This window comes from Pyxicephalus adspersus, chromosome 5 (assembly GCF_032062135.1).
Source record: "Pyxicephalus adspersus chromosome 5, UCB_Pads_2.0, whole genome shotgun sequence".
NCBI lineage: Eukaryota > Metazoa > Chordata > Amphibia > Anura > Pyxicephalidae > Pyxicephalus > Pyxicephalus adspersus.
In genome coordinates this window covers 20,184,310-20,195,223 of record NC_092862.1, presented here as the reverse complement: position 1 = coordinate 20,195,223, position 10,914 = coordinate 20,184,310, and the positions used below count along the sequence as shown (strand labels likewise).

General features: G+C 38.2%; 1 protein-coding gene and 1 long non-coding RNA gene across 4 annotated transcripts in view; both read left to right on the top strand.

Annotated features, from left to right (window-relative positions):
- Positions 1 to 416: 416 nt before the first annotated feature.
- On the top strand, positions 417 to 5,952 carry LOC140331951 (NACHT, LRR and PYD domains-containing protein 3-like). 3 transcript variants are annotated; one of them, XM_072413278.1, is made up of 4 exons: positions 417 to 453; positions 3,261 to 3,301; positions 3,400 to 3,669; positions 5,168 to 5,952. In XM_072413278.1, exons 2-4 carry the CDS (start codon positions 3,280 to 3,282, stop codon positions 5,941 to 5,943), a joined length of 1,068 nt encoding a protein of 355 aa, XP_072269379.1. In that variant the 5' UTR covers positions 417 to 453; positions 3,261 to 3,279; the 3' UTR covers positions 5,944 to 5,952. The 3 variants fall into 3 exon arrangements, with proteins under 3 accessions (XP_072269379.1, XP_072269377.1, XP_072269378.1); XM_072413276.1 differs by having other exon boundaries at positions 423 to 1,077; XM_072413277.1 differs by having other exon boundaries at positions 428 to 501.
- Positions 5,953 to 7,313: 1,361 nt separating this feature from the next.
- The window catches only part of LOC140330571 (uncharacterized), a 5,478-nt gene continuing 1,877 nt past the window's right edge, over positions 7,314 to 10,914 (top strand). The window contains exons 1-2 of the long non-coding RNA XR_011920765.1: positions 7,314 to 7,446; positions 9,823 to 9,902. This is a non-coding gene — a long non-coding RNA (uncharacterized lncRNA). The remainder of the gene's footprint in view (positions 7,447 to 9,822; positions 9,903 to 10,914) is intronic.

The window sequence follows — 10,914 nt, the reverse complement described above, 5'->3', positions numbered from 1 at the left end:
ATTGGCTCATGAAATCAGGAAGGAATATTATTTTATTTATATATATATTATTTATTTTTTGCATTCCTCTGGATCAACATAGGGTGTGCATAGGGTTTTATATCTGTGAAATGTTTATTTGCATAGTGGTTTAACTTGATGGACCTATTTCTTTTTTCAACCTATGAATATTGTTATAATTGTCACAAACAGGTCCTGAGCTACATGTATATTCTTAGGACTGGATTTCAACTGATAAAATAACAGCACTAGAAGAGAAGGCACAAGTAATTTTCTACATTGCATAACTATCGGAAAGTGGTACTTACTTAATTGAGCAACAGCTATAACTACTACTAGGAAAAATGCTGCATCTGCATAAAGGATGTGTTGTAACTGAGACACCCGTATCACTACAACCTTCTGCAAGGAGATCCAGAAGTAACTGCTACAGCCACCAGAGAACATTGGGAGGTGAGTGCCTATCTGCTAGGATATCTTGACTCTACATAACATCTACAGGTAAGGGAAATCTAAACAACAGCTGTGGTTTAATTAATTGAGGAACAAACAAGGTGAAAATCTTCATTTACATTAGATTGTGAGCCCCTGTCAGAGACAGTTAGTGACAGGACTATGGACTTTGTAAAGCGCTACGTAATATATCGGCGCTAAATAAATACTGGAAAATAATAATAATAATACCTAATAATAATTTACACTGAAAATTGTAAATTATTCAGAACTGGAAGGGATACTGTGAATATAAGAAAAAAGGGGACTATTGTATCTAAAGTTGAAGATTGTTATTGGGACGAGGACATGAACACTGGTAGTACATTTGTTGTGAAGAAGATTAAAGCCTACCTAAACTCAGAAACTTCACTTTACATAAAAGGATAGACAAGTAAGGTAAAAATTATGTTTTGGATGTTTTTTAGGTGCAACACCCTTTTTTTTTTTTAAAAAAAAGGGTGCAGCACCGCCACCCTAATTCTCGATTGCCTAGGCACAGAAGAAGCCTTTTCGTGCAAAGTAAAAAAAAAAAAATGAAAAGACCCACCCGCATCGGACTGCCCTGCGGGATTGAAGGAAGGTGTAAGTATTTTTTCTTTGGCAGCTTTTTTTAGTTTAGTTTCTCTTTAAACACAATGATCCTCCCAGTTTAAGGGGTGCATTAAAACTAACTATGGGTACACTTAGGGCCTTAAGTATACTGTTTTCATTTTATCAAGATTGCCTATTTGTTGTGTGAATATTGTTATAACGCTTACTTGTTGTCAACATATTAGAATTTTTCTACTAAAGGGACATCTGCGCTTCCCCCAGCAAACTGCATTAACATCCTGAAAGCAATATTTCACTTAAAAAAGAGATAAAGCTCTGGTGACTGACTGGCCAGCGCCAACATATCAAGCAGCGCTTTACAAAGTCCATAATCATCCTTTGTTACATCTTAATGTTGATGTTTTGCAGCCTCTTTGCAATCAGCTTGTCACTGTCCACATGCACTACAGGGATAACAAGCTGAATGTGGTTTTGTGCAGGGTACATTTCATAATTGTTGTTGGTTGCAATTGTTTTTTTTTATCAAGCTGGCCTCTTATGATAACAATAGTGCAATATACACTCTGACAATTGCAGCGCTAGGTCCCAGGTTCAAATCTTAGCCAGGAGGAGTTTGTATGTTCTCCCTGTGTTTGTGAGGGTTTCCTCTGGGTACTCCGGTTTCCTCCCACATTCCGAAAACATGCAGTTAGGTTAATTGCCCCTTCCAAAAAAGAGACCTTACTCCAATTAGGTAAAAAATCTTTTCCATCACACAAGTATATCAATAAAAGCTAATATAGCAATATCTGTGAATTTGTCATCTCTGTCCCGTAAGGGGAACTAGGATAATTAGAAGAAGACTTTGGGTGTTCAGGAATGTGTCTAAAAATAGTTCCCTTTAGAAATAGAAAGAGGAAGGAACTAAATCAAAGAAAAGAAAAAGAAACAAGTTGAAGGTTGGGGGAAGGGTGATGAGTTTATTATTATTGCTTCTGCAGGGCTGGACCTGGATAAAAATATTGAATCTATGGTTCCCATATGCACAGAGATGTGTTACGTTTGCCCTGTTTGTATCATGTTTGTCCTGTAGAATATTTCTTAATTTTCCATCGACCATAATGTTGTCCATCTTGTGGAGGGATATGTTTTTCTAGTTTCTAGCAATTGTCAGTTTAGAGGCTAAAAGGATATTCTGAATTTGCATTTGTTGCTGATTAGTTAAGGGTTTTATTTTGTCATAAAAAAAGCATTTTAATGGGTTATTAGATATATTCTTATACTAAAAGGCTCATAATAGGCAAAAGCTCCTCCAAATCTACAACATATCTCCCCCAGCTGTAGAGCCACGAAAACATTGCTCACATGGCTGCACATTCAAAGCCAATTTAGATTGTAAGCTCTTTCGGGCAGGGTTCTCTCCTCCTTCTGTGTCATTGTTTGTATATGTAGCTGTCTGTCTGTCTTTGCTACCTCGAGTTCATTTAAATACTGTTTATAATAATAATAATAATAATAATAAAAATATTATTATTATCAATATATTATTAATAATAATCCATAGCTATTCTGCAATCCACACATCACATTGTCATACCTGTTTATGTAGCAAGCATTTTAGAAAAAGATTTGTCATATGGATATATTAAGGCTTTAATAATCACTCATTTGTTTAGCAGAGTGAGTTTAGGTTCACATAATCTTTAAATGGTGTTTCAGTCTATGGGCCTGATTTATTAAAGCTCTCCAAGGCTGGAGAGGATACACTTTCATCAGTGAACCTGGGCAATCCAGCAAACCTTGTCCTGTGCACTGTATGTGCAATACTTTTTTTTACATTTCAATCTCTTTCTTTCATGTGTCTTGTCAAATTGCTCATTGGCTATAGAATACCAGAGAGAAAGAGAACACCATTAATAGACATGTCTTCTTTTTACAGTTCTGGCAGGGTCATGAGTTGTACACAAGGATTGGGAAAGTATGTTTTAAAGGAGCGGAGACTCTAAATAACTAAAAAATAGAATCCTCACTCTGGCTACATAATCAAACCTTCTATTAAACTCTTACGGAGTGATTGTACAGTAAAAGAAAAGATTTTTATAGTTTTTAGACATCCAGTTCTCTTATATTGCATATATAGATGATATTTATAACCCTGCACTAATATTAGCGGTGTAGTATGGGTGAATATGTTTTTCTAAATGTGTTGACTTAATATTTTGATTAATCCATAGGTTGCACTTGATATAAGAGATGGACATCTCCGCCTCTACAGGTAGTTGATACACCAACTGTTTGTTGCAGATATTTGGTGAATTTCTAAACTAATATGACATTAACTAATATGTTTTATCTTCCTGTATAAATGTTAAGATAAGATTCACTTGGTGGATCTTTATCGGGAGAAGCTCATCCAGCATATCACTATGGTACACCCAGTGTTGGACCATCCTCTGCAAGAAAGTCTTCTGACTCAGGAACATTATAATATGGTTATGGTCCAAGAGACAACCCAGGAGAAGATGAGAATGCTTTATAGATTCAGCCAAGGATGGAGCAAGTCTTACAAGGATATATTCCATATGGCTCTGAAACAATATAACCCAGGGGTTATTGATCACCCAGGCACAACATTTCTATCAGGTATTGTTATCCAATCAGTTCCCACTATATCAAAGCATATAAATGAAGAATTAAACTCAAGCCAAAACTTTTTGTGTAGCTTTGTAAAGTAGTGGGAAAGTGTGGGACATCTGGCACTATTCATTGCACTGGGAAAAGATAAAGGAAGATGCATTTGTTTTACAGGAAATAAAACTATATATATCTAAATCTGCTATAAATTTAAAACCATGTCTTTCTAGAAAAAAAACAATGTATTAGATTTTGGAGTGGACTACAAAAGCTAAAGGGTATAAGGTGCAGAATTTAAATATTAGATTGAAAAATGTGGTCTAAGATTTAAAGGAGTTCTTGGGACAAAAAAGGTTTGGGATGAAATTTTTAACAACAATTTATATATAGTATAGAGCTTAAGTTAAAATCAAAATAAAAACAAAACTGTAATCTGGCCTAAAAAAACATCATAAACCTTTAGAAAGATACTATGTTGAGTGTCAGCAGTTATATTGTATATTAAATTCAATTTTCCACGGAAATTGAATTCCACAGGAATTCCACAGCAAGATGATTCACAGATGTCTATGAGATCCTGGACTGTGCCCCAGACCAAATCGTTAGTAAACATATCAATTAGATAAGGGAAATAGAGTCTTTTGGATATGGATAAGAATATCACCATCGGTGTGAGCCCTAAGAAGGGCCATGGCACAGAATCTAAGCAGTGACCAGGTTTTCTACAGAGCCTCTATTGGTGAGGTTGTGCTGCTGGTTACTGCCAGGTTGCAGTTCTTGGGCACACCAGGGTGGTCACGATGATGCACAGTACCAAATAACTAAGCAAGAGAATTATGAAGGAAGGCCACTGTGGAGGGAGGCAGCAAGCAAAAAAGTCAGAAACAAGCCAGGGTCAAGGTTCAGAAATCCAGGAGATGGACACCGGTGACACGGAGCCATCACAGACACAGGGAACACAGGAGGCACAGGTGACATGGGAGACATGAGGATCACTGCAGACACAGAGGAACACTGAAAGAGCACAAGGGAACAGGCAGGGGAACACCATACTGGGCAATAGGGGTTAGCACAAGAGCTGAACAGGGAAAGCACCGAATTAAACTGCAGGTGTAGAGAAAATGCTCAGCAGAGCTAGGGGGTTCAACGCTAGTGAAGACACATTGCACGAATGCAGAGTGCTGTGTCTGAGCTAGCTAAATAGCCAGGGATGATTCAGAGGCTATTTCCTGATTGGGCAACAGATGGAGTATTATTAATTCAATCTGGAAGAGCAGGTGTGCCCTCGCTTTAAACTGCCCACGTGCGCAGGAGAGAGGCTCCTGCCCTTTAGCAAGGAAGAGGTAAGTGTGACAAAAGATAGTTATAAGGTACATGAACATATCACTTAATGGTTATTCTAGTTAGTGCTTTCCTCAGTCCTTTTGATCAAGTTCATAATTGTAAATTCTAAGGGTAGGTTACCATTTTAGGACTTACTAACTCTTTTTTTTAACTCTTATACTAGATTTAGGTATAAAATGTAAGAAGTGTACAACACGTCGATTCCAGTGTTTTAAAGAATATAACTCCCGTACAAGTGAGACAGTTAGTCTAGAAAAGAAATATACACAACTACTACTGCTAAAAAAGTATCGTAACAAAGAAGAGAGAGAAGAAGAAATAACATCTTTGGGAAGAAGACGTATTGAATTTATGAATGAGAGATCTTCTGGTAAATATTCCCCAACCACAATCCAAGATCTGTTTAAACCTGATGAAGATGGCATTATTCCTTCAACTATAGTGCTACAAGGACCTGCAGGGATTGGAAAAACAATGACCTCCCAGAAGATCATCCTGGACTGGGCCTATGGGAATCTTTATCAAGACATGTTTGACTTTGTGTTCCATTTAAGCTGTAGAGAACTAAACAATGTAACCAGCAACGTAAGCCTAGCAAGGCTTTTGTCTAGATCCAGTGGGCTGCAATATTCAGATGAAGCGATGAAGTTGGTTCTTAGAGATCCTGGTAAAATACTCGTTATCGTTGATGGTTTGGATGAGCTCACGTTGCCCCTGGAGGATCATTCTGAGGTTTGTGAGGACCCTTTTAGGGAAACACAGCTAAAATGTATTCTTAGAAGCTTACTAAAAAAAGACCATCTATGTGAAATGTCTCTGGTTATTACCACAAGACCGTGTGTTTTACAGAAATTGAATGAACTCATTGAGGATTCTTGCAATGTGGACATTTTAGGATTTACAGGGATAGGTCGGGAAAACTATATCTATAACTTTTAAAAGATAAAATTCAGGAGTTCTTTGCTGCTCTGTATTATGTGCTGAAGAGCAGAAAAATCTTCTCTAAAAAAAAATTAGCCCTTTACTGGCCATGTTGTTTTTTTTGGAAAGTCTTTGACTAAAATGTGTATGAATAAATCACATTTATCAGTAATGGTCCAGTTTCTATATGAGCTCACAGATGGTAATCAGTTGAAAGAGCTGTCAGAAATAACGGGATGTGGATTATCATTCCGGGCTACATCTGCCATGAGAAGCTGGCTTGCCCATGATAATGATAAACATGTATTTATAACGAAATTAATTTGCTGCTTGTATGAGATGCAGGATAAGGACTTTGTGCGCACCGTGATGTCCTGAACTTCCGATCTGACACTTCGGTTATTGGGGACCATGAGCTGGACTCAGCAGCTGGCCTATTGCCTCAAGACCAGAGAAAATTTCCAAAGAATGATATTTCTGTGCTGGAAGATGGAAATACAGGATCTGCAAATATTGTCTCAAAGTCTGCAGAAATGTTCAGTGCTTAAGTAAATATTTTGTATATGTCTGTAAAAACAATTTATTAATAATTGTATAACTATAAATCATGGTTCATGGTATACCAGTATATGTCATATGATATGTTGTGCTAAATATCACGATTCCCTGAGCACATAAATTGTAGTAATGGCACCTTTCCTAGCACCTAAACACATTGAGCAGTATATAAGGGAGGACACATACTACCCTAAGTATGACCTGCTATAGACCACAAAGGTTATGTTTGGTAAAAAAACATTTTCTCCTGCCTAGATGGACAGGTGGACTGGTTAGGGATCTGTGGGGGGCAACCACCTTTTGCTCCCATGAAAGGGCTGGTAGGTAGAAAATTTGCCACTTAGTCCTTGGCACCTGGAGTGCTCAGTGAAGAGTGAGGATCCTGATGGTCAGCATTGGTTTAGGGAGCTTTGGGGAAAAGAACTCCTATTTTGGGGGAACTCCCTAAAGCAGCCCCAGTGTGGGAGGGTATCAGTATATCAGGAGAGCTTCACATTTGTCTGTCCCTTGTTATTTAGATACAAACCTGCATGCTTAGCTAGCCAGGCTGGTTCATTCTGAAAGGGTAATAATCCACAAGTGAATGAATGGATGTATCCACCTGTTCGTTCTTTATCAAATTTCGCCAAAAACATTCCAAAAACAAATTCTGAACCAACAGCAGCTGTTTTTATTAATTTGCACTCTCCTTTTACATAATCAGCATTTCTTTGTAGTGATTCCAAGGTAATGTTTTTTATAATTACTAATATTTTATAATTTTTGTAACTGACCTACCATCTTAACATATGATAGCAAGCAGAGGCATAAAGCAATCAGCTCATCTTATGTGCATGTGACATTTTTGGTTGGACAAGAAAGTATACTCACAGATGCACAATGTTTGTGTGAAACATTGAGACTCCCTGGTTGCACCTTGGAAACGCATGCATTATACAACCAGGAAACAAATGCAACACTCAAGTGAGACTTGATATAAATGTTATAAATAGTTTTATTCAGCGGTCACCAACCAGGTGTCTGCGGAGAACATTTTGGTGGTCCACGGCTCTGGCTGGTATTCCCCCAGCGGGGTCCTTTTTCTGTGGCTTACCGGCCAGGACCGCAGACCATGCCCCCCATATGGACACAACTTGCCCACTCTCCCATCACAGGCTCAGACCTGCCATTGGAGAATGGGCAGGTTCTGACATCATGATGTTAGTTTCTTCCCCTTTAAGTAACACATGGTTACCCGAACATGCGTGGTCTGAATTCAGTGAATTTAATGGCAAGGTTGACGATTTTTGGTTTAAATAATCTATTTATATGTAAATTTAAAACATAATTGCAGCCGATGTAAGCTGTTAGCTTTTTATAACATATTTAAACAGACAAAAGTTTTTATTCAAACAGTGCCTACAGGTAAAGGTGATACCCAACGAAAAAATGCCTTTTTAATCAGAATGCTTGTATTTGTATACTGTGGAAAAGCTAAGAACACCCTTGTCCTTAGAGGCTAGTTGTGCCCTCTTTAGCAGAAATTACTTGCTAAAGTTGGTTTGTATAACTGTCCACCATTTTTTGATATTGACTCCTCAATGCTAAATTTTATTTAGTTGCAAAATGGTTGTGAATTTTCTTGGATGAAATTTAATTCCCCCCCCCTTACACAACATGTTTTAGCTATTCCTTGATAAATTTGGTGGTATGCTTCAAACAATTACTGTATTGAAAGCTCTATTCTCAGTTCACATTTAACTTTCAGAAAGAATACCTCACATTCTCATCATACTTTGATGCAGATTTGATAGATTACTACAAACTGGCCAGGTACTGAAGCCACAAAGTAGGCCCACACAAAATAATCATCCACCTTTATACTTTTGGTGTGTGGTCGTTCTCCTGAAATGTTGTCTTCGGTTTGCACCAAAAATGTCTCCTGTTACCAAGCAACTCTGTTTTTTCTATACCAGTCCATAGCACATTGTTCCATAAGGCTTGCATATATGCTCAATAGAAACATTATACCTCCAACACACATCTCGGTCTTTCACCAGTAAGATCCCACCACTGGTACACACATAGGGCCTGATTTATTAAAGACTGGACAGGATACACCTTCATTGGTGAAACTTGGTGATCCAGCAAACCTGGAATCAATTTCTAAAATGTTATTTGCTATGTGAAAGTAAATGTTTTCAGTCCTGGACCAGATCCATTCGCCCAGCTTCACTGATGAAAGTGTATCCTCTCCAGCCTTGGAGAATTTTAACCCTCCTAGCGGTAAATTTGACTCGGGGTGGACTTACCATGCAAAAAGTGGTAATCCTGAGTCACACTTGGGGTCGCTAAAATCATTAAAAAAACTACTTACCTTGTTTTGTTGGCGTCCCCTGGTGTCCTGCTGGTCCCTGCAGGTCCTCAGGACACGTCTTCTTTCTTTATTCATCCACCGGCGAATGCAGAGACGATCTCAGGAGTTACCCAGTGACGTTGGTGCATGCGTCAGTGCTGGCTAGAGGAGTGGTGGGAAATTCAAATAATTTTGTATTGGATTCAATACAAAATAGCTTTATTGAGTCCAATACAAAAAAATCCTTATATAATATATAATTTTATTTAAAATATTTGAAAATATGGGCAGAATTAGAGTGTTAGAGGCATCATCAGGCCCAATGTACCCTGTTGGAAATTAACCCCCTTACAAACATCTAAAAAGACCATTGTGTCAAGCTGCTGACTGTTATCATTAGCCTCAAACCTATGCACGCATCATGACATAGCAGGTCAATCAGACACAGTTCAAGGAACACCTAGAAACCCCTGGATGAACCCTCGGGGTGGTCTAGATGATCCATAGCATTACCCCTTTCTGCAGAAACATTTCATTGTGTTTGTGCGTGGGCTTTTTGTTTCTTTCTTGGCTCACCTAAATCTTGATCTGATCATTTTACCTGATCTTTTCAGTTGTTAAATAAACTGGAATCCATGATTTTTAAAAGCCTGAATTTTTATGTCATTGCACATCAGTAGTTAATAATGAGTAGACTACAAAGACCTGTGATGGTGTGATGAGAATAGGAACGCAGAACAGACCATTACATGTCATTGTTTATAACTGCAAAGCCTCCTAAACAATTACAAATGTTTACTGATTGGTTGTTTTTGGCCATCACTCTCTGCTCAACATTCTTTGCCATACAAAACAAGGCCATATATTTAAAGAACCTTTTCACCAATATACCTAACTAGACAGAAAGCATTTCTGTCCTCAATGGAGACACAAATGGTCGCTGGTTCTGAATTACACCTTCCTATTGAATAAAAAATCTCACTGGGAATGTTTCTTTCTGTTAGATATGGATGTCTTTATTCTTTCCTGACACTGAAGTATTCCAGAAGGACTATATGACCAGATTTATCAACACCTTGATGAGGTAAAATACAAACGAATGAGTTATTTGTCTCCTGTAGGTAATTTGGAAATTTTGCAAAACTGATTTCATCATCTGTAAAATTTCGGCAAAGCAGAAGCTCTCATTTTTCTCCTTAGGTCGCCTAAAAAATGCACTTTTTCTTGTTTTTTTTTCTTGGTATAGTTTTTTTGTTTTTTCAGGATAGTTTTGTTTTGTATTTGTGCTTTTGTTCCCATTTTTGTTTGTACGTGAATGTATTTGAGTGCTGCTGCTTTCAAATTTGTGTTTCTGAAAATGAACTGGGGTAAAGACAGATTGTCTACCAGTAATTCTTGCAAGCAGACATATCCCCTGTGTTTTAACATATGCTGACAAATCAGAACAAGCCACATCCAAAAAATGTGCTCTCCTATATGTATGAATTGCAACTGACAGCCCAGGATTCCTCTGTGCCATATTTTGTCACCAAATGGGAGAGAGACCTTGATACTAAATTTACCAAAGATCAAACAGATTGTATGTTATATTATGGGCACAAGGCCTCTAATAGCAACCCGTATCAAGAGACTAATTACAAATTTTTCACCAGATGGTACAGAACCCCTGGTTGGCTAGCAAAGCTTTTTCCACACACAAGCTCAGTGTGTTGGAGATGTGGACGACATACAGGTATGCTGTTGCACATATTTTGGAGCTGCCCTGGTCTGGCTTCGTTCTGGGCAGGTGGCGCGGGATTTCTGATTGTACAAAGACTGACAGGAGTGTTGATACGAGACAAACTGGAGCTTGCCCTACTGCATGTGTCGGCAATGTCATGAAATGTCAAGAAATGCTATAAAAAATCTTTACTGCGCCCCCGTTGTGGAGGCAAACTACTCTGCCCACTGTACAACACTGGGTGACCAGGGTGAACAATATACAATATATGGAGGAGCTTGTGAGATCAGGGGATCGGTCCTCACGCAGACCAATACGTACATGATTTTATTGGGATGACTTCAAGACCACTGCAGACTATTTGCGGTTACTCCGC

Excerpts from the sequence above, each read along its gene's own strand:
- LOC140331951 (XM_072413278.1), top strand. The coding sequence starts at position 3,280 with ATGGACATCTCCGCCTCTACAG. Across the intron at positions 3,302-3,399 it reads GGACATCTCCGCCTCTACAG|ATAAGATTCACTTGGTGGAT; the intron begins GTAGTTGATACA and ends ATAAATGTTAAG. Across the intron at positions 3,670-5,167 it reads AGGCACAACATTTCTATCAG|ATTTAGGTATAAAATGTAAG; the intron begins GTATTGTTATCC and ends CTCTTATACTAG.